The following is a 25040-nucleotide window of genomic DNA, read 5'->3' on the forward strand; positions in this document are numbered from 1 at the left end:
GGCAGCAAAAGCCAAAATTGACAAATGGGATCTAATTAAACTAAAGAGCTTCTGCACAGCAAAAGAAACTACCATCAGAGTGAACAGGCAACCTACAGAATGGGAGAAAATTCTTGCAATCTACTCATCTGACAAAGGGCTAATATCCAGAACCTAGAAAGAACTCAAACAAATTTACAAGAAAAAAACAACCCCATCAAAAAGTGGGCAAAGGATATGAACAGACATTTCTCAAAAGAAGACATTCATACAGCCAGCAGACACATGAAAAAATGCTCGTCATCACTGGCCATCAGAGAAATGCAAATCAAAACCACAATGAGATACCATCTCACACCAGTTAGAATGGCAATCACTAAAAGTCAGGAAACAACAGTTGTTGGAGAGGATGTGGAGAAATAGGAACACTTTACACTGTTGGTGGGATTGTAAACTAGTTCAACCATTGTGGAAAACAGTATGGCGATTCCTCAAGGATCTAGAACTAGAAATACCATATGACCCAGCCATCGCATTACTGGGTATATACCCAAAGGATTATAAATCATGCTGCTATAAAGACACATGCACACGTATGTTTATTGCGGCACGATTCACAATAGCAAAGACTTGGAATCAACCCAAATGTCCATCTGTGACAGACTGGATTAAGAAAGTGTGGCACATATACACCATGGAATACTATGCAGCCACAAAAAAGGATGAGTTCTTGTCCTTTGTAGGGACATGGGTGCAGCTGGAAACCATCATTCTCAGCAAACTCTCGCAAGAACAGAAAACCAAACACTGCATGTTCTCACTCCTAGGTAGGAACTGAACAATGAGATCACTTGGACATGGGAAGGGCAACATCACACACCAGGGCCTATTATGGGGAGGGGGGAGGGTCGAGGGATGGCACTGGGAGTTATAACTGATGTAAATGACATGTTGATGGATGCTGACGAGTTGTTGGGTGCAGCACACCAACATGGCACATGTATACATATGTAACAAACCTGCACGTTGTGCACATGTACACTAGAAATTAAAGTATAATAAAAAAAAAGAAAAAAAGAAAGTTCTAAATCAACTTTATTGACTTGTCAACTGACTCATTATTTTAACTAATATACCTGCATTCCTCAGGATGAAGCTATGATTTGATTGGTTTGTGGAAACACTTTTCTTTCCTGAATGTTTTTGGTTTAAAAATAACCCTCTTCCCATCCTCAAGTGAGTAAGGCAGATTTCTAGGTATATTCTGCTACTCCAATAGTTTGAAGAAGGAAATCAGACAGAAATCAGGCACCCTAGAAAATCTGCTTTTGGAAACAAAACCAAAACACTTTGCCATCATACTAAAAAAATGAGAAGTAAAAGGAAGGACTATGTTCTTATAAAATAATTTTATCTTTCCTTTTAACACAGCAACTACAAAGGTCATGATGTAATTAATTTATATACCATACACCATACTAGGTAAATGCTAATACATTTTTAAAATAACAATTCTGTATCTCTTGCTCATTTTTACTAGAAGGTTCAAGTAGTATTTAAGATGTAAGACACAAATGACTTTATTTTGAGGTGTTTGTATATTTATTTTTGTAGAGTAGTAATCCTTCCTTTTCCTTGTTTATCCGCACTTTATTTCTGAGAAGTTCAAAGTGTTAACACCAGCTGCTGCACTAAAAGAAAGTTATCAAATTATATTAAGTAACTAGATGTCTCTTTCACTCACAGAAGGAACATCTTATTCAAGGAAGAGAAACTGAATCACTCCCTTAAAGACACACAAGTAGTTATATTGTGGGCTAGCCTTATCTTATTCCCACCCAATCCTCCACCCTGACAAATTCTACTATGACTATGTTATTTACACGGAAAATGTTAGCATCAATTCAAAACAGCACATGGTCATTTTAAGAACTATTACCAGTTAAGTGTATTGCCATGTTTTATTGTACATAATTTAATACAAAGTATGTATGCCTAAATAAAACCAGGTGTTATATTACTTATTAATTCATTCTGAGTTTACAAAAAAACTATTAGTTCCAATTTGTAAAATACTACCTATTCTTAATATTATATTGCCTGGAAGCAATTAACTGCTCTAATTTAGACCGTAAAACCATAGCAAGTCCCTCTATTATCAACACATACATATTTACTATAGAATAATCATTAGGCACTATTTAAAAGCACGAGGAACGTATTTATATATGTCCCTAAAATAAGACATATTTTAGAAGTTTTCAACTAAAATGAATACATTTTAACTTTATTTGAATCAAAGCAATTTAAATGTGAGCAATAAAAACATGTTTCAAAAAATGTTTTAAGCTCGGAAGAATATTTTAGAACCTAATTGTATTTTAAGAAATTTACGTTTTCCATGAATTTAAATTATCCTCTACTGGTAATAGAAATAATACAACTTTAAAGAATCTAGCTATGTATTTATGTAGAGAAAAGCATGGTGTAGGTTTTCAAATATTTTGCCATGGTCTTTTGTTTAAACAAAATATTTCACATAAGTCCAGTATACAAAACAGCTAAAAGTGGAGCTTCTTCTTGTTAGAGCACACGTGCACAGTTCAGTTTTCCTATCTATAAAATGGGGGTAAAAATAGTATCTAGCTCTCAAATTGATAAAAATACCAAGTGAGATAAGGTTTAAAAAATATCCTTGAGGTATGGAAACCTGTTTAAATATTAACAATATAAGGGAACCTGGAGAAGCTAGTTCTACTGCCTTAACTCAATGTGTATACAAAGATAAGTATTTAATAAAAAATAGTTTTCTTTGAAGCATATTATGAAGTAGCATTTTTATTTGTATATCCACAGTTTAAAACTATTGCTGCAATTTTCTTACTAAAATGAAATAAGCAGAGTAAATATAAATTCCTATTTAAAACTGGTATTGAAAATGCAAGAATAATTATATGAATATCTTCTAGAACTACAAACTTAGAAGCCTTTAACTCTCTGTATTTACAGTTTTATAGTCAATGCTTTGGGTTCTGTTTGTGGTCAAGACACACATTCAGGGTGAGGAAAGGTGTGCGGTCCATGAAGAGAGAGAGAATCCCACAGCAATTAAGGCAGATCCACAGTAAGACAGCATCAGGTCTAATTAGGCCTAAACATGCAGTAGTCTCTATTTGTCTCATACAACTAAAGATTTTGTTTGAGTATTAAAACTAATTTCTACTTAGTTTGAATTTTTTTTTTTAAACAATGTTTTTGAACTAAAGGTTTTTTGGCATAATTATTATTTTAGTTAGTATTTCAGAAGTTGATATCGGAACTTCCATGTTGAAGGTTGGGGGAGGGTTTTAATAGGTTAAGCTTTTTCATCCATTCTTCAAATATTAAAATCAGGTCTAAATACAAGCAGACCTATCTGTTTTACTCTTAGAAGGTAAAATGTGACATACCTAGGTCTATCCTCATGCTCAGTTTCTCATGAATTTTCATGGCAATGTCTTTGTGAAAGAAAACAGAATCAAATCATGAGACCCCAAACTCACTATGCCAAAGGGAAAGTTAAGCTTGGGAACTGAGTCAGGCCATACTGCTTTCCCTTTGTTCCCAAACTGATAGCTGTTATTTCACAGCTCCGTGTCATAGCCTCACCCATGAGACAGGTTTCCACGACAATACAAGGTCACACATCTCCCCAGATGGCCTCCCTCACAAGGAAATTCCTTGAAGCCCCCAGATCTTTCAGGAGACATACCCACTATAAACTAGCCCTAAAACCAAGTTCTGCTGAATCTCATCCTGACAATGTCAATTATTAGCTTATCTTCACAGGGTGAGAGCAAGGACCAAGAACAGAGACATCCTTGTGCCTACCCTGTGATTAATACATAACTTTTTCCTCTACTCCCTCTTTTCACATGTAAAATGTAGATTTACTGAGGCTAATCAGAGCCTCTTAAGAATGTAACCATTTGCCTCATTACCTACCCATCCTTTTCCTCCTGCCTCAGTCATTTTTTGGTTAACACCTAAAACTGGACCAAATTATAACTGGGTGTTGTTAATTTCACTTGCAAAATAAGAACCTTAGTTACAAACATCTGTCTAATGCTGGATACACAAAAATATAGATTCTCAGGTTTCTCAGTTGGCTTTGCTTCAGTAAGAATGGGCATTACTCTAAGTGGGTGACAGACATATGCAAACATATTTGGGAATCAGCAGACTAGAATCTCATGCCTCATCAAACCACTCAGAGCAAGTAATCCAGGGCATTTCACATGATAGGAGAAGAGAATGAGATCATAACTCTCATATCACATGCTGATGTGGGAAATGAGAAAGTCTATTAACCAAGGACACACAGAATGATTGCCAAGTATCAAAGACAGAAGCCCAGCTTTGCAAGAACTGTTATTCACACAGCCACATGGTTTTCTCCAGCAGAGTTCAGCAGTTCAGCAGCGTACACAATTGTACCAATCCACAATTGGGGTGATTAAGGTAAGTATAACAGAAAAGGGCATTAGGAATTTAGAGGCTGATAAAACTGGCATTTCTGACAATAAGTCCTTGTTTTATTGTTTTCAAAAACACCTGAAGACACAAACTACATTTAAAAAGCATCTCTAAAACAATTTGCTGCATTAACACCCTAGTTGATTCCACAATGGAGAGAACCACACATTTGGTTTTGGTTTGGTTTTGTGATGACAGTATAAATGACACTTTTAAATTGAAAATTGAGGACTTCCTGAACAATTCTTGTGATGTTAATGTGAGCGTTATGCAGATGCAAAATGTTATGTGTCAGGACTCAAATCTGGAAGTGACATTTACAACTTTTGTAAACAAAAGTGAAGAAGGAGCAGCAGGGAGTTTCTAAGTACGTAGTTTAGTTCCCTGTATTGCAGAGAGTGTGACATGCTAACCGAGACCTCTGAGTGGAGTGACAGATAGTGCAAAAGCAGTGACTAAAATTTTAGGACTTTTGGAGAATAAAGGTTAAAGAGGATTTGGGTCATCTAGAAAACAATCAGGCTGAAAGAAAAGAAAAAAAAAAAAATGGGAGAGCCGAAGTTTGGAAAGCAAGATCTAACAAATGTAAATGTAATAAAATAGACTGGGCATAGAATTCTATAGAAACCTGAGTTTTATCTAACCTGTTTAATCACCAATGGGTTATAACTTACACTCTTTATGTCTCTGAGACTTACTACAGACTGTAATATGTCGGGCTCAATAATGATCAGTGAATCAGTTAGTTGGTTAATATCTCTTAAGAAATTATATATTACTTTTTATATATTACTCTTGAATTTACAGCCAAACATATTGCAATGTAAATACAAGTAAGATATAGAAAAAAATGAGTGAGACCAACTTAGGTAAAATATCTGTTTCACAGAATCAAGAGGTAGTTCTTCCTGTGTCTACCTTTCAACGTGAAAAGTTTCTTTAATTTTCATTTCCTGATCTGATTCCCTATGTCACTTATCTTACTATTTAAGAAAGTTTTCTGATATTCTTAGGTATCAGTCTACATCACAGCAACAATAAACCATCTGATAATCATCCGTATTTATTTAGAAAATGTTTTCTCTCTTGCTTATATAAAAGCATGGCCATTTGTAGAAAAATACAGCAATATTCATTGTTGCAGATATAGATAAAGTCAAAATTTCGAGTGAGACACCAAGAATACTAATAATAACTATAATATTTCCACTACTTACTATAGGAATGAATTGCCCACAATTAAACTACAAACAGTGAACTCCCAACAATGTGTGTGGTACATTTCCAGAACATAAATGTAGTCAATTCAAGTCTATAAGTCAAGAGTAAGAACCCCTGCCTGGTGCCATTCTATCAGTATTAGAATCCTATCTCTATTACTTACTAGCACACTAACACTGAATAAATTACTATTTTCTTCACCGTAAAGTGGGGATAGTAATAATATATACCTAGAGAGTTATTAAGAGGATTATACTTGAAAATCCACATAAATAACTTTAAACATTCGGATTACATAAAAAACATGCAAAAAGCATTTACTTTTGATAACATTACTATTATCTTTTGTGGTAGAAATGGCAATGCTATAGAGAAAGCAATAGATCGATATCAACAGGTGAGCACTGACAACGTGAAAACATAGCCATCTAAGTGGGGCAGGTTCAGATGACCAGAGAATTCTCCCTATTCTCATCAAAAGGACACATTTCCCTGTATCAAATGGAAATGGCAAAATTGCAGTTATTTAATAATTAAATGCTGATTTCGTTGATTTTGGTTTCAGAATAACATTATATCTCTGAGAGTAAAGTTGACTGGAAAAAAAATAGCACATGGATTGTTTCCCTTAAGCAAAAAAATAAAATATCTGATAGATGATTGTGTTATTAAATGGCTACCAGAGATGTTTTTTAAAAGTATAAATCTTGAAATACAAAAAAACGTTCTAATAGAATTATTGCTTTCCAAGTTTTGTGTTTTATCTTTTCAAACACATATTCCAAACAGCAAGACAGGTTTCTTTTAAAAAGTGTAACAGAATCTAGCATGGTGCCTTCTACTTATCAAATATTAAGTTAAATGTTTGTGATGCAGTTTTAAAATCAGACAGAATTAGGTTCAAAGCCAAGCTTCTACCTATATTTTCTGGGTGGTGTTGAACAAACTGCTTAAACTCTATAAATCTTAGTCTCCCTATTTGCAGCATGAAAGCAAAAGCACCTAAACCACAAGAGTTGTGTGATGATCAAATTAAAAAAAATGCCAAATATCTACCCACAGTGTCTGGCACACAACCCTCAATAACCTCCTTTTCTCTGTTAACTATGATAGATATTAGCTCAATCATTATTTTCATATTTATCTACATTTCATTATTTCTTAACTCAAAAGCTGGACATTGAATACTATGCAGATATGGTACAATGTACTTGCTTGTTAAAAGCTTTGAAATAAGGAATGATATCAGCAAAAAAGGCTGAGTGAGGAACCCAAACTTGCACCTTTCTATAAAATCTTTAAAAGAAACTGGCAAAAATGGCCTGAGTCAACCCTTATGATATTCCGGAAATTAATTTAAAAACTTGCAGCAACCCAAGGATCAACAGCTGAATCTTGGTAAGAACTACAAAACTTGTGACATTTAACCTTTTTTTTTCTGTTTTGGGGAAAAAAAAAGTGCAGCTCGTTGCCAGCGCTTATTTAATTCTACATAAACACACTCTTTGAGGCTGAAGCAAATCTGATTTTCAATCAATGTGAAAATAAAATATAAAAACTGTTCTCAGAGCTATTTCTAAACAGAACTAACATCAGAATAGTCTGAACCATTAGAATCGTCTATTTCTGAAAAATCAGATTCATCAAATGAATCTTCAGCCAACAGCTATTTCAGAACAATGTTAACATTACACGTACAAATGCTATGTTTTCTAGGATTTGACATTTTCAGTAATCAAGAATTACTACTATATTTTGTAAATGGAAATACCACTACTAAAACCAAAATGCTGTAAGTAGAATGATGTATTTTGTTTCCAAAGTAGATATACTAGAGCCATGCAGAAATAATAATAAAAGTGACAGATTTCATGGCAAAGTTATCTCCAGATAAACACTATAGCTGCAAGTGCTGCTGGCAAGTATTGTTGGGGCAAATGGGAAAAGGGTTAAATTTACCCTAATCCAATCTTCCATTCGCGAGCTCAGTGGTAGCCTTAAAAACAATAGCCCGCATTTCCAATAATAGAGGGAGCAGAATGGAACTGATTCACAAAGAGATATCTGATAGTTCTCTGGAAGACATGCTGTAAATACTTGTCTTTATTTCTGCCTGACTTGGAACTCAACCAGTACTAAAACATTACCTGGAGTGGGGATTAAAAACATTTCCAGTAAGTGTTTTAGTTGTGTGAGGCAACAGATAACAACTGTGGCAAACAACAGAATAACCAAAAAGCTTAGAAGAAAGGATTGGGAAAAGAGATGTCCATAAGGACTATGAAAAACTCACACATATTCCTGGAAATCCAGAAGACCATATGCTTGCCCATGTCTGTGTGCATGCTCAAGAAAGACTTTAGAAGGCCTTAAATCTCACCTCTGGCTGATCTTAACACTCTGGACAAGCAGGAATGAAGGTTAAGGCCTGCCAAAACAGTTTGGCTGATCTAAATCCCAGAGTTCCAGCATTATTATACTTAAAATGTCCAGTTTTCAATTAAAAAAAAAGAGGCATGCAAGGAAATAAGAAAGTAAGACCTATTTACAGGGTAAAAAGAAACCAATAGGAAGGATCCCAAGGAAAGCATAGATGTTACATTTACTAGACAAAAACTTTAAATTGGCTATACTTAAAACATTCAAGAGCTAAAGAATATCATATCAAAATAAACAAAGAAAAGACAATGTCAACAGAGAGTATCAATATATAGAATTTATAAAAATAAAACTCTGCAGTTGAAAAATACCATTACTGAAATAAAAAATCATATTTGAGCAGGCAGAAAAAAGAATCAGTGAACTTGAAGATAGGTCCATTGAGATTAACTAATCTAAGGAAGAGCAATAATAATAACATGAAAAAAATATCAAGTGTAAGAGATCTATGGGGCACCATCAAGCATACAAACATACAGATAATGGAAATTCCAGAAGGAAAGAGGAAAGAAAAATTGCAAGAGGAATATTTGAATAAATATGGCTTAAAACATCTCAAATTCATTAGAAAAAATTAATCTACACTTCCAAGAAATCCAATTAACTCCAAATAGGATAAATTTAAAGAGGCACTTAGACACATCAAAATCTAGATGCCAAAAACCAAAGACAAAGAAGAAATCTCAAAATCAGCGAGATAAGCAATTCATCACATAATAAGGAATCCTCAATAAGAAAACAGGTCATTTTTCATGGGAAACCACAGGCAGCAGGATGACATACTCAAAATGCTGAAAACAGCACAAATCACAAATCCTCCTCCACCACACACACAAATTTTCAACCACAAATTCTATATCCAGCATAACTATCCTTCAAACAGCAAAGGAGAACGTAAAACACTCCCAGGTAAAGACCAACAGAGTTCATCATTTGCAGAGATTTCCCACAGGAAATAATGAAGGGAGTTCTTCAGATTAAAATGAAAAGGACACTTCAGATTAAAATGAAAAGTAACCATATATACAGGTAAATACAAAGGACTGCACACAAATATATATATTTTAATTTTAAACATAGATATAATACATTTTTTTAAAATTTAAACATAGATATAATACATAATACAATAATACATTGATACATTTGACTTTGATTTTTTTTTCCTGATTTTTTCTGGTTTGGAAAACAACTGCATAAAGCAATAATCATAAATTTACGTTGATGAGCACATAATATAAAGATATAACTTACATATTTATATATAACAGCATTTATATGTACTTCCACTCTGGAGTGGAGTTGAAACTATGTAGGAGCAAAGTTTTTATATATTATTAAGGCTGGTTACAGCGGCTTATGCCTATAATCTCAGTAATTTGGGCCAGGACTTCAAGACTAGCCTGCTCAACACAGCGAAATCCCATCTCTACAAAAAACTTTTCTAAAGATTAGCCAGGCATAGTGGCTTGTGCCCCCAGTCCTGGTTACTTATGAGGATAAGGCAAGCAGGAAGATCGCTTAAGCCCAGAAGTTGGAGGCTTCAGTGAGCTATGATCAGCACCACTGCACTCTGATCTAGAGGACAGAGCAAGATCTGTCTCTTACTAAAAAAAATCAAGTTAGTATTAATCCAAACTAGATTTTTAGAAATTAGGATGTTAACTGTAATCCCTAGAGCAATCACTAAGAAAAACTGAAAAGCTACAACATGGGATTAAAATGGTACACTAGAAAATACCTATTAAACACACAAAAGAAGGCAATAAGGGAGAAACAGAGCAACAAAATGATATAATACAAACACAAAATGAATAGCAAAATAGCAGAAGTCTTTCCTTATTAGTAATTATGTTTAAGTAAAAAGTTTAGCAAGCATTTAAAAACAAGATCAACAATTTGCTATCAACAAGAGATTCACGTTAGTTTTAAAGACATTAATAGGATAAAAACATAAGCATGAAAAAAGGCATCCCATGCATATAATAACCAATAGAGGGTTGCAGTGGTTACACTAATCAGACCAAATAGACTTGAAGACAAAAATTGCTATTAGAGACAAAGAAGGACATGAAAAAAGAGTCAAAACATCAAGAAGATAAAACACTTACAAACATACATGCATCCAGCAATAGATTTCCCAAAACACATGAATCAAATATTGAAAGAACTGAAGGTAAAAACAATTCAACAATAATAGTCAGAGCCTTCAATATCCCCACTTTCATAATAGTAACAAAGAATAAATGAATTTGAAAGAGAAAATAGAGAAACTCAATGAAACGAAGAATCTGTTCTTTGAAAAGGTAACTAAAATCCACAAGCCTGTAGCAGGACCGACAGAGAGATGATACAAATGTTCAACATCAGAAATGAAACAAAGAGTATCACTAAAACTCTGCAGACATCAAAAGGATAATAAGAGAATACTAATAAATTACTCACATACATTTGACATCTGAGACAAAATGGACCAATTCCTCTAAAAGCAAAAAATATCACATTTCACCCAAAATAAAATAGATAATTTGAGGCTGGGCGTGGTGGCTGACACCTGCAATCCCATCATTTTGGGAGGCCGACGCGGGTGGATCACCTGAGGTCAGGAGTTTGAGACCAGACGGATCAACATGGAGAAACCTCGTCTCTAATAAAAATACAAAATTAGCTGGGTGTGGTGGTGCCTGCCTGTAATCCCAGCTACTCGGAGGCTGAGGCAGGAGAATCGCTTGAACCTGGGAGGCAGAGTTTGTGGTGAGCCGAGATCACACCAGGGCAACAAAGGCAAAGCTCTGTCTCAAAAAGAAAAAAAAAAAAGATAATTTGAATAGCCCTATAACTAATAAAGAAATTGAATTCATAAATTAAAAATTTTTTCACCAGGTTTGATGGCTCACACCTGTAATCCTGACACTTTGAGAGGCTAAGGGAGGAGGATTTCTTGAGCCCAAGAGTTCAAGACCAGCCTGGGCAACATGGTGAGACCCCATCTCTACAAAACATTTTAAAAATTAGCTGGGCATGGTGGCATGTACCTGTAGTCCCAGCTACTCAGGAGGCTGAGGTGGGAGGATCACTTAAGCCCAGAAGGTTGAGGTTGCAGTGAGCCATGTTTGCACCACTGCACTCCAACGTGAGTGACAAAGTAAGACCCCTGTCTCAAAAAAAAAATAAAAAAGAATGTAAAACAGCAATCTCCAGGCCCAGATAGTTGTGATTGCATATTAAAAAATCAGTGTAATACATCATATTAATAGAATAAAAGAAAAACATAGTAATATCAAGAGACACAGGAAAACAAAACAGACAAAATGCTTTCATTATTATAAAACCACCTAACAACTCGGACTAGAAGGGGATTTTCTCAACCTGGTAAGTGGTATCTATGAAAATCCCCAACTTACAGTGAAAGGCTGAACATTTTCCCCCTAAATCACAAGATAAAAATTTCTTTTCTTGCCACTTCTAATCAGTCTTGTATTGAAGGTTCTAGTCAAGCACATTAGGTAAGGAAAAGTAATAAAAGGCATCCTGATTAAAAAGGAAAAAGTGAAACTCTCTCTATTTGCAAGAGACATAATTTTATATAGAGAAACAAAGAATCCAAAAATAACTTAATAGAGCTAATAAATAAGTTCAGCAATGTTGCAGGAGAAAAGATTAACATGTAAAAATAACTTCTATTTCTATATAATAGCAAATACTGTTCTGAAAATGGAATAAAGCAACTTAATTTACAGTAACTTCAAAAATAGTAAAATGCTTAAAAACAAACTTATCCAAGATAATGTAAGACTTGAATACTGAAAACTACAAAATAGCATTGAAATAAAATTTTAAAAGCCTAAATAAATAAAACAATCTGGTGGACAAAAATTGGAAAGGTTAATATTGTTAAGATGATATCTTGGTCTATTCCAGCTGCTATAATTGAATACCATAGGCTGGGTGGCTTATAACAACAAATATTTATTACTCATAGTTTTGAAGGCTGGGAAGATAAAGATGTCAGGAGATTCAGTGCCTGATGAGGGCCCATCTGCTGATTCATAGACCATAGTGACAGTAAGGCCACAAATTAATCTTCTTGCTGTGTCCTTTCATGGTAGAGGAGTGAGAGAGCTCTCTGTGCTCTATTATAAAGGCATTATTCCTGTTCATAAGGGCACCACCCTCATGACCTAATCGCTTTCCAAACAACCCATCTCCTAACACCATCACATGGGAGTTAGGATTTCAATATATGAATTTTGGGGGGAACACATTCAGTCTACAGCCAATGGCAATAGTCTTCAAACTGATTTACAATTCCAGTGCAACCCTATCAAAATTCCAACGGCCTTTTTGCAGAAATGGACAAATGAACCATAGACTGATAGAGAAATGCAAGAGACCCCTAATAGTCAACGTAATCCTATAAAACAAAAGCAAAGAGGATTTGTGCCTCTTGACTTCAAACTTACTATAAAGCAACATTAATCAAGAAAATGTGGTACTGGCCTAAGGAGAGACATGCAGATCAGTAGAAAAAGACTTGAGGGTCCAGAAATAAACCAAAACATCTATAGTCAAATAATTTTCAACAAGAGTGCCAAGATCATTCAGTAGAGAAAAAATAGTCTTTTCAAAGAACGGTCCTGAGAAAACTGGGTATCTACATGCAAAAGAATGACTTTGGACCCCAACTTAACACCATATACAAAATTAACTCAAAAGTATTGTGACTTAAATGTAAGACATAAATCATGAAATTCTTAGAGGGAAACATAAGTGCACTGTGTGATTTTGAATTAAGCAATTCATTTTCAGATGCAACATCAAAAACACAAGTAACAAAAGAAAAAATTGATAAACAAGACTTCCTCAAAATTAAAAACTTGTGTGTGTCAAAGATTACTATTAAAAAATGAAATGACAAACCACAAAATAGGAGAAAATAATTGCAAATCATATATGTGGTAAGGATAAAGTATTCAGAATACATAAAGAACTCTTACAACTCATAAGAATACAAATAACACAATTTAAAAATATGAAAAGGGTTTAAATAGGCATTTCTCAAAAGATATACAAATGGCCAATAAGCACATGAAAAGATGCTCAAAATCTTTTTAGCAGAAAATCAAAATATTTTATCATCTTTTAGTTAGTCATTAGGGAAGTGCATAAGAAAACCACAATAAGAAACCGCTTCACACATACTAGCATGGCTATAATTTTAAAAATAATAATAAATAGAGAATAATACATGGGGAAGATATATAGAGACTGTAACTGTCATACATTGCCAATGGAAATGTAAAATTATGCAGCAACTGTTAAAACAGGTTTGGTTGTTCCTCAGAAAGTTAAACAGAGTTGTCATATGTTCTAGCAATTCCATCAGCTGATGAATGGATAAACAAATGTGGTATATCCATAAAATGTATATTATTCTGCCATAAAAAGAAACAAAAGTACTGACATATGCTATATAGATGAGCCGTGAAAACATTATAAGTGAAAGAAGTCAGAAACAAAAGGCCACATATTATACAATTCCATTCATATCAAATATCCAGAATGGCCAAATCCATAGAAACAGAAAACAGGTTCATAATTGCCAGGGAATGATAGGAGGCGGAAATTGGGAGTGACTGCTAACAGGGTATTTCTTTTGGGGGTAACAGAAATTCCATTTTCTGGAATTAAATAGTGGTAATGGTTATATAATATTGTAAATATATGAAAAAACACTGAATTGTATACTTTAAGTAGTGATTTATGTGTTAAATTTTTGCAATAAAAATTGCAAAAAAAAAAACATTTTAAAATTGAATACTTCTCCCCAAAATGCATGTATACACCGATTCTTATTTTCATATTCCCATGATAATGTCCCAAATGTGTCAGGATGTTAGCATTTTTGGAAATCTTTATTCTGATCCTCTTTCTACTACTGTGTACCTCTTTTAACATGTATAGGACCAAGACTCTCCTCTCTTATATTCGGCATCTTAAATTGTGGGGTTTTGAAGGGACACTGCCTAAGCATCCTTGTCACATAACCTTGTAAACACTGGTTCTTCAAAATTCCACAATTTAAGATGCTTAATGCTGATATAGGTGTAGATGGATAAATAGCTGTTAGATAAACATGTAAAAAATATAATAAGAAACATTTTCCTAATATCAAACTAACTGCTCTTTCACAGGCTACTTTAGAAGTAATACTAATTCATTTTGTCAAAATTATATGTCAATAATTTGCTCAATAAAGAGTATTTGCTTTAAACTGCATTTATTTACTTATTTTTATATTTCAAACCTTTTCTATATTTCTGTATTCTAAACCAACACTAACATTCTATCAGCAAGAACTTACCCTAAGCATAGGGCCATTTTGAAACACATGTGGCTCATCACATACCACACAGTATTCATTTAACACAGGGATCCGCTGTTCAGCAAACTCAATTGTCTGAATAAAACAGTAAGGAAAAATAATTAAGACAAGCTCATAAATGATTTTAAAACCCAGTAAGAATTAAAATATTTCTACAGTGGATAGAGTTTTGGCTCATACCTGCACGAGGAAGCCGCGGTCTCGTACTGGAATGCATTTTGCACCATTTGGCTATAAAAAGCAAAGTAAAAATAAAATAATAATTTCTTTAATTTAAAATGTATAAATTACAGCCTTTTACTCTTTGCAATAGTGAATACAAAAGTGATCTAAGAGCACATGAAAAATGAATTGAGTCACTGATGATGACATCAAAATTAAAACCTTTTTGTTCACTCTATAATAAATACCCTTTTCTACCATTACTAATGCAATTTTCCCTACAGTAAATGAATAGCATTCTTAGTTGCTGATCTTCTAGCAAAAATAACTGGCATCTTTACATGATCACAAAAACTCATTTCTTCTGTTACTAATCAGCAAATGCTCATACTCTTCATTAGGGAACATCAGTCTTATTTTACAATTAGATACAATTATTCCTCCAAAGAAATATTAGACTGCTACTGAAAGTGTCATAACACAAAACTATGTATTATGCTTAGCCATATCGGAGGTCATTAAAGCATTTTATTTTACAGAATGTCTGAAATGATCTTTCTTGGATGAAGCTAACATGGGAAATATTCCACTGTGTAATTGTTCTACATTATTTGCTCTATGCCCTTAAAACTTATCTTTGAGTAGGAATGGGCTTCTAGGATGCTCATGTGAAACTGACAACATATTCAACTTTTCATAAAATAAATATACAGTATAGTTTACAATTTAATTTTAGAAATAAACCTATATAAGAATAACATTACTTTCCTAAAACAGACTTTATTTTTTTCAATTTCATCTCTTGCTGAGTGTGTATACACATTAATGGTTAGAGTTAAACACACACCCCCAACATACACACATACATATTTAGCAAAAGGAAACAAAACTTTTCATCAACTGTTTTGAATATGTTAATAATATACATAAGACAGATCTATGAATTTATCATTAGCATGAAATTGGCTATCATGCCAATCATGCTAGTGATAAATTTTGTGTAAGCGTTATTCTTGATAAACACCATCAAAAGGACTTTAATTATTAAAGTCATCTCCTGGTCCCATGTCCCCAAAAAACAGCTCCAGCATAAGGTGACTTCAGTATAAAAGGGACACTAAAGACAACTTTAAGTGAAGCTCTGGGATAAAGCGATAAATGCTACCTCTCTCCACAGGTAACAACATGCATGGGCAAAGTTCTCTTATATGTGATTGAAAGGGAATTACTCTTAATTTAACCACAAGAAAAATGTGGTCCTCCACCACTCATGTGAGAAGACCAGAGATTAGATACACATACTTAATGAAACATTAAAATTATATGCTTGTTTAATAAGTAAGGGCTTTGTGAATCCAATGCATTTCCTTCTGTTTTCAGTAGCATTTGTTACTATGACAAGAATTTGAACTGGACTACAAATGGGTAGCTACATTTATTTGTTTTCAGAACCAAAGGTGACATTTCAGTGCCAGTTGCAAATGTATGGTATGCAAAACAATATCCAAAAAGATATTTAAAAATGGTAAATTAAAACAATGTTTTGCTTCTTTTCTCCACCAGATCTTGTAAGAAAAAAAAAAATTCTACTGCACCTTAGCTAACATTTAAGAACTCAAGATGAAAATATTTACGCACAGCAGGCTGAGAAGATGAAGATGAAGATGGTGTTAGGATACCAATAAGCCCTGAGGTAAGAGAGAGCCTCCTGCCCTCTGCGTTAGGTTCCTTGAAAAGCTCAGTTTTGGATGACTTGGGGGCACTGGAGTAGGACTTGCTGAGCAATTTGTGATTTTTCAGTCCATACAATTCTTCCATTCTGAGATTACTAGAGTAAGACCTGCTTAACAGTTTGTGGGGCTTCAAGTTTGTGTTGTGCTCACATCGCGGATCTCCAGAACAAGATCGAGTCAATAGTTTATGTGACTTTAGAGTGAGGCATTCCTCTGACTTAACAGCTGCAGGGCAGGGACGGTTCAAAAGTTTGTGTGATTTAATTGTTGTCATAGCCTGCTCAGCCCTGGGATCGCTGGACAAGGAGCGGCCAAAGGTCCTGTGTGACTTTGTGGAGCAAACATCATCAGTCTTGACTGTGCTGGAACAAGTCCTCCGCAGCAGCTTATGCGTTTTGGAGATTCCGTCCTGCTCAGATTTCAGTTTTGATTTGCTTTTACCACAACCAGGCGGAGGATAACTTGGCGACCTTCAAAATTGAACAACAATTAATACAGGGCAAATCACAGGTATGGCAGACCATGAAGAAAGCTTGTCATTCTCAAACTCAACTTGACTGCTACAAATATTCTACCACCTCATTTTAACATAGCCTACCCAGTCAAAACTGAAATCAAAGGTATGTGCAGAATGATCACAGGACTTGAATCCCATTTTTCCTGAAAAGCAAAAAAAAGGTTCTAAGAATTTTTTTCCCTCCTATCTATCCCAAAGCCCTATAACGAAACTAATTTTGGTAGGAAAACTCTAGGTGATTAAAAGCAAAGAATGTAATTTTAGCAAATGTAACCAATGTTAAATAAATATTAATAAAAACTCTAAACAGAGAAATGAATATGTTTTTGATGGAATGCATCTAACTCAGTCTTTTCTTAGAGGTTATAAAGAAAATAAACAGATGCCAATACTATAGAAAGAATGCTGTAAGTATGAACTGCATCACACACTCAGCATTTAGTAAGACAATGAATGTTGTTGCCTGTTACCAACCTGCGCAAAGTAGAAAATAAATGCAGGGGAGACTTCACTTTCTTCTCTGACAACTTTTTATTGTGCAGGCAATTGGATTTTTCTTTGCTCTGTTTCCACTGCTGTGTAACAAATGTCTGCATGATTCTGTCAATCCAAAGGTAATTCTGTTATCACCAGTCCAGGGCAATTTCAATTAATGTTACTGTATTTATTACGTAGAAAATGCATTTATTAAATAAAAGCAAGCACATGGAAATCAGTGAGATGCTAATTTAGAATCATACAAGATTTTTCATCCATAGGAAAGCATCATATAGCAAATTCCCAGAACTTAACTGTGACTAGTTACATCACAGTAAACAATAATGATTACTATTTATTTAAATAATTAAATTATAACATTACCAGGATATAATTCAAACGACAGAACAATAAAGATATAAAGAGAATTATAAAGACGGCCTTCAGGATCAACAACTTGAGCTGAAGTGGCAAAAAAATCTAAATTTTGGTGCTAGAAATTCAATTTTAAGAACATTTTGTTACTAATTATAATGCTATATATTAAGATAGAAGTAAAGCCATTTTCTTTTTACTTGACTTGCTTCAATATCTTCTTCATGAAAAGGAAAGTAAAGCTATAAAATCATACATAAAAAGAAAACATGCAGAACTGGCTCTATGCAGAAATATGTGCTCAGCAAATTATATCTTCAACACAGCCCATTTACTTTTGAATATACTATACTAAATTTTAAAAACTGGGTATCCTTAAATTTGTTTAGTTAATATCAGAAGGCAGGATGTTGGTAACTCCTAATCTTGATATTTTCTATGTCAAAATCACTCCATCAGTGCTTTATAGTAAAGAATTCCAGAATGTCAACTGTGGACTTGGACACACTGTTCTTATCTGGGAAAGGTCCCAGGCTTGGATGGCTTCTGTATATCTCCATTTTCCACACAGCAGTGGCCCTGAACACTAATACTTAAGTAGACATGAAATTTTACAATTAAACATCAAGCATGAAATAAATTAAACTTTTTTTTCTTCAAAAATAACTTCAGGATTGCCTGTTTTTTATGCTCTTTTCAGTTATTTCTAACACATTGCTTTGGGATCGGGAAAATGATACCAATATTTGTTTACCACTTACAATATGTCACAGAGTAAAACAGAAATGTTACAGGCACATTTTTCCCTCTAATTTTCACAGTACCCCCAGCAAGTAGCTGTTATTCCACACATTTCACAAATAAGAAAATGAAATCTGCCCAAGTTAGCACAGATGCAAGTGACAGAGCAGTAGTACGTATATTATCAAATGAGTTTTGATACGTATAACACATGTTATTCAAATGGGACAGACGTGACTCTTAGCACAATGCCAGTTATTAAGTTCTCAGGATCCTTCAGGTCTTAACAAACTAACTCATATGGCCAGAAAGTATATCACTTAGGTTTTTTTCTGCTAGTTTTGATAAGTTCAGAAGAATAAACAGTTACATATTGAATTATTTTGGGGTCCTTTTAGCAGTGGAAGTGGTGAGAAAAAGGGAATAAAACTGCAATAAGTGAGGCCATGATTCCAAATTCACAGTAAATTCGCTCATTCAGCACAAGAAACATTTTATTCATGTTTGAATTTTTTTTACCCAAAATTTCAGCAGGATTTAAATGTAATAATAAGATCATCATTTCTCCCTGTACCTAATTTGAAATTTCCACTGACACAACCCTTTGTATTAAGCAGAGTTAGATTTTCTTCCCACAGAAAATTGCTACTCCTATGCACCATTCTCTAAGAAAGATGGCAAGTGCTTGCCTAATCTTGATAAGCTAAGTGGAACAAAAAACCAAACAGGTCAAAATGGCTAAAAATTTTCCCACTTTTATATTACATTAGGATTCAAAGTGTGATTTAACATCTAAAATCAGTAATTCTTAAACTTGAATACCTAGGTATCTAGTTGTTCTTGGATGCAAAAGAAATTAAGTGTTTTCTAAAAGACGTTCAATGTTGTGTTTAATTTCAGGGGTAATCTGGAGTATACATATGAGCACATTTGGTATAACAACCACCTCCTTATAATAGAGAACCATGAAGGGACTTCAGTATTTACATTTAAGTTTGTGTTTACTATTGTGCTGGCAGCACCAAAAGGAACTACTACCATTGCCAGTGATTGGCTGATGGTAGGGGAAAAAAGTGAAAAATTTCAAGGTAAAGTATACATTTGCATCAAGTCAAGAGCAGATGATGTCATGGCCAACTATCAAAAAAGGTTCCAGGGCAGTGGAAAAAGCACGTACATAGGGATGACATCATACTATTTTACATGTTAATTTCAAAAAAAAAAAAAAAAAAAAAACTGCACTAGCAGCCAGTATTATATTCGAATTGTGATGGTGAAATAGCTTTAGCAAAATAATATCATAAACAAAATTAATGGTATTGCTTTGAATTTCAAGTATTTTATTTTGATTTGCACTTAAGTTGCAAATTGAATTTCGTTTTACAAATGTAGGGAACTCTACATATGAAAAATTTATACCTAATTTTATGTTGCACATATATTTAAGGGAAAACTGAAGATCTGTAATATTTTCCCCCCTTAAACACAACTAAGGTTTGATCAGTGCAGACTCAACATAAAGTCATACAAAAACCGAAGATTATTTCCATTGTCTGATATGCTGAGCCTTTGAATGATAGGATACCCTATATAAGACCAATCACTATATCTGTGATATCTGTGTCAGGTCAGCCATGAGAAAATACATGAATACTTTTTCTTTTAGGCTATTTTGACTTCACATTCTCTCAATATTCATTCAATGCCAAACATATATTCCACGTCTTATCTCAAGCAAAGGAATATCCAGGATTATATGAGAGGCAGATTAGTTTATGGGTCATAAGTACTGGTTTGGAGTCAAATTCTGGCTCTATCACTTTCTTGCTGTGTGACCGTGAGCAAGCTGCTCAACCTCTCTGGGCTTCAGTTTCATCATCTAGGAAATATGAGAGTAACAAGACCTGTTTCATAGAGTTGTTGTAAAGATTAAATGTCTTATTATATGTTAAACACTTAGAATAGTGCATGACACATAAAAAGTACTGCATGAGCATTTGCTGTTGCTATTGTTGATAAGATTATTCTGCTGTCTGAAACCACCAGAAAAAAATTTTCCTGTGAAAAAGTTATTCAGTAAATAAGAGTGTCTTTTATTTACTGAAAACCAACTGATAACAAGGGGCCTAGATTCTAAATCTGCCTTCCTAACTTGCTGCATGTTTCTAAGAAAATAACCTCTTTATATTGAGTTTCTTTTTACAAAGTATTGTGAGGATGAAATTAGATTGTTAAAATTATGGGATTTTAGGCTGGCAGTGACCTTAAGGATCCTAGCCAAATCTAATTATTTGTAATTAGGGAAACAAACATATCAGACCAAAATTTCTCAAGGATCATAAAAAAAGAATCTAATCTATATTAACAAATTTTCCACATAGCTAATATTTATCTTTAAAAGCAAGTAACTCTTTAAAAACATTAATCACTTGGATAGGGATATTAATTAAATAGGTTATATATGTTACTAGGTACTTAAACAGTGAAAAAGGCACATAGCTTTCTTTAACTTCTCAGAGTTGGGATTATATATACAATTTCTTTTGCTGAGCCTATATAATGTACCCAGAAGCCATTAAGGGTAGAAGGCTATTTATTCCTAGACTTGTGTGCTTTTCTAATTCTTATCTTACTTTGATCAGCTCCATGGCACTTAAAAAAAAAGTTCATAAATGGCTTGCAAAAGTACACAAAGTAGAACAGTACAAAAAAAAAAAGGGAGGAAATTGAATGAGGAAAAAAATCATAGAATAAAGAAATGTGTCAAGGTGAAATGGTACTCAACTTGGATAACGCCATCCATGCTCATGATGGAGGCAGGCTCCATGCTCATCTCTCCAAGACATGCAGGATATGGGCACAATGCAGGAAACAAAATCCAATTAAAAAAACACAACCAAGTGCTCTGGGAAAGCATACCTAATCCTAGAATGGAAAACTGAGAAAATTTATCCTGTGAGTCCTTATAAGAGAACACTACATTACATAATATGCTAAACACATATTGTAAATTGAATTTAATTTTAAAGATGCAGAACTAAACATTAAGGGTTTATTATCTAATTTTATATTTGTATATCTTTGAACTCAATATTGGGAATTTATAAGAATGTTTTTTCCTTTCAAATGTGGTAGGCACACAACTCACATTTGAGTAGTGCTCCCTCAATTTAAGTCATAAAAACTTCAGAAAATTCTAGAGCTCTGTAATACATACAAAATCCTAGATATCATATATATGGCTTCCTACATCAGGCAAAATGATCTCAGTAAGTCCCCTATTTCATATATCAAATATAGTTTCAATATGTTTTTCTTAGAATATTGCTCAGTAGAAGCCCACATATGATTTCAAATTTAAATCCATTAAAATAAAAGTAATCATATAGACTGCATCATTATGAAAGGCCTAAACCAGGCTTTAAGTATACAGTTATCTAATGGTCTTTCTTGACAAATTTACATTTAAGCTAAATTTGCAGATTTGGAAGAATAAATAATCCTCTGGGAATTCTCCATAAACACAAATTCTTAAAGCTGATATTAAGTATAGAATTTATTGTTTATATTCTGACCATGGCAAACTGAGGTACGTGCCTAAATTTTAAAATGCAGTTCAAATCGGGTGGCTTTATGTCTTCTTATGAAATCAAGGCCCATCTAGACTCTATGTCTAAAGAGAAAGCTGTATTCCCTCTGTGTGGAAGGTTGGCGAAGGAGACCATGTGGATGGCATCATTATTTTCTTCAGGGAAAACCACAACAAGCCCTCTAGATGCATACCAAAACACAGGCCAATGGGTCCCAAAGGTCTGTGCCTCAGATCACATCAGTGATCACCTGATTTTAGAAAAATTTGAGAGTCAATTCTTGCATCTGTAATTTATCAGTGTTCTCTATTTACTTCTAAGATGCAATTTTCTTTTTTTTTTTCTGATGCCATTGTATCTTGGCTCTATCAGCGTTTTCTTTTCTATTTTTTAAAATACATTTTTATATAAAATAGACTTAAAGATCAGAAAACAAAATCAAAGTCCAAACAGGAAATAAAGTGTTTATTTAAAAAATGAATGTTTCAAAGTGGTAGGAATGGGAAGCAGGCATAGTGCAGGAGTCCAGGGCCAGTGGCTGCCCACCTCTGGGCCCCAAGGAATGAGCAGTGAGAGCCCTCAATGGAGCCCAGTAAGAAAGAAAGTCATGTACACGCTGCAGCCTGGAGCAGAGCAGCAGGCTTCAGTGAAAGGACTGGTCAGCTCAGGATGACCTCCTAGGGAGGAAACCAGGGCAGTAAGTACTTCCATCTTACTCTCCTTCCTCCCTCCACTGGTCATGTTAGGGACTCAGAACCTATGTCTACACAGGTCAGCCTCCCCAGGTAGAGTGCAGGGTGCTGGAGGAAAGAGAGTGGATCTGGGATGGCAATAGAAGGACCCTGGCCCAGGTGGAAAAGTAAGGCCTGCTAATAAATTATCAATGCAGCTCTTAGCATCAGGATGATTTCCTCTCTTGAGGGACTTGCTTCCAAAAGTTCTTACTGAATAGAAGGTTTTTGTTTATTTGTTTGTTTTAATGAATAAAACGAGAACTCGGTTCTCTTTAGCAGAAATTTATTTTTTTGCACTTTAGCAAACTTACTTTTTCAGCTGATGTCCCAATCCAAATCGCTCTTTTGTGGAAATCTGAAAGACATCAACAGTGGGCACTGGAAAGGAAAAAGGATCACAGTCACATATTGACTTGAAACTGAAACTCAACCATCAGCCAGGAAAAGGCTGAAATTGCATTATATATGTGCATATACATATACACACTTAAAAACAGTGCACATACAGTCCTAAACAATGCTATTTATGCTATATCCACACAGGAGATCATTAATGGTCATTATATATTAATATATAATATATGTAAATGTAAGAAAGAATGATCTCCAAAGTAAGCAACAGCTGAACTGGCTACATGTACGACAGTTAGTGCATTACTTTTTAAGTGGAAGAAAGACAACATGTTTGCATCTACACACATCATTTTTAGAATAAAACAATGGGAGATAAGAAGGCACAGGAGATTTCCTTTTCACGTGATTCATACTTTTACCAGGTGTATATATATATATTCAAATTCATTAAAATATATATATTTATATATGTTTAATAATATATATGTTTAAATATGCTAAAATATATGTTTATCCATGTTTAAATATATATATTTTTAAATCGGTAACTAAATATATAAAAATACATATATACATATATTTCTTTAAATCAGTAACTATGTAAATTAATAACTTCTCTCAAAAGTCACTCATTTTTCATTATTCACTGGTTTAAAGAGTATTTCTTGTACCCATCACTCCAGTCATTTCAGACGGAAGTGTAAAAACACACACGAATATCCCTGTGTCCATGAAGTCGGAAATCCACTGGGAGGAGGAAGATGAAAAACAGATAGAAAAAAAGATACAATGCTAGATGGCAATAAAGGCTCTGGAGAAAATAAAGATGGGGAAAAGCATATGGGCTGCAGGCTATGTGGGCTCAGGCTTAAACGTTAGATAAGAACAAGCAGGAAGAAAATGTCCCAGCTAGAGCCAAGAACAAGGGCAAAGACCCTGAAGAGAAAATATGCTGAAATGTTCCAGGAACAGCTGGAGAACAGTGTGGGGAGAGGACTGAACAAGGTCTCACGTCAGGAGATGAGAGCAGGGAAGGAGCATGGTGGAGCTGTGCAGGATCAGTTGGTCAAAGAGCAAAGGGAAAAATAGGAAAATCAATCAGGAACTTATTGCAACAAGTGAGGCAAGATATATAGAACTTGGGTCTGTGGAGGTGATGAACATTTTGGATTCATACTTCTAGGAGAGTGGACAGATTTTGCTGGTGGACTGGATTTGAGGTGTGAAAAAAAGAGGAGTTAAGGATGAATCCAAAGATTATGGCCTGAGCAACCAGAGGGATGAAATTTACCAATTCCTACAATGTGAAAGACTGTAGGAGAAACAGGTTTGGAAAGGCAGATAAGACTAGTTATTTGACCAAATACTTTAAACTTGAGATGCTTATTTGATACTGAAATGGAAACGTTAAGGCAATTGGAGAAGTCCAGCATTTAGGCATTAAGGTGAGAGGAATGTACTAAAGATATAAATTTGGAACAGTCAGAGTGTGTGTGTGTCTGTGTATTTATTTAAAGGCATGAGGCTGGATGAGAAACCACTCAGTGAGTGTAGGTGGAGGAAAGAGAAGGTCTGAGGAGTAGGCCCCGAGCCCAGCTCAGCAAAGAAGGCTGGGGAGGAATGGCCAAGAGGATGGAAGATTCCAGAGTGCTGCTACCTGGACACAAATTCAAGTAAGTTTTTCAGGCCAGGCATGGTGGCTCATGCCTATAACCCCAATACTTTGGGAGGCTCAGGCAGGTGGATTGTCTGAGCCCAGGAGTTCAAGACCAGTCTTGGAAACATAGGGAGACGCCATCTCTATTAAAAAAAAAAAAA

General features: G+C 34.5%; 1 protein-coding gene across 4 annotated transcripts in view; it reads right to left on the minus strand.

The window, feature by feature from the left end:
• Positions 1-25040, minus strand: part of PARP8 (poly(ADP-ribose) polymerase family member 8) — a 191421-nt gene that overhangs the window by 37612 nt on the left and 128769 nt on the right. For all 4 annotated transcript variants that reach the window (XM_017891849.1, XM_017891859.1, XM_017891839.1 and 1 more), the window contains exons 11-15: positions 23180-23246; positions 17426-17551; positions 16340-16904; positions 14720-14770; positions 14519-14614 (exon numbers count right to left, since the gene is read on the minus strand). In XM_017891849.1, coding sequence (XP_017747338.1) covers positions 14519-14614; positions 14720-14770; positions 16340-16904; positions 17426-17551; positions 23180-23246 — 905 coding nt within the window. The remainder of the gene's footprint in view (positions 1-14518; positions 14615-14719; positions 14771-16339; positions 16905-17425; positions 17552-23179; positions 23247-25040) is intronic.

The sequence above is a fragment of the Rhinopithecus bieti genome, unplaced genomic scaffold (assembly GCF_001698545.2).
Source record: "Rhinopithecus bieti isolate Rb0 unplaced genomic scaffold, ASM169854v2 scaffold_1561, whole genome shotgun sequence".
Classification (NCBI taxonomy): Eukaryota; Metazoa; Chordata; class Mammalia; order Primates; family Cercopithecidae; genus Rhinopithecus; species Rhinopithecus bieti.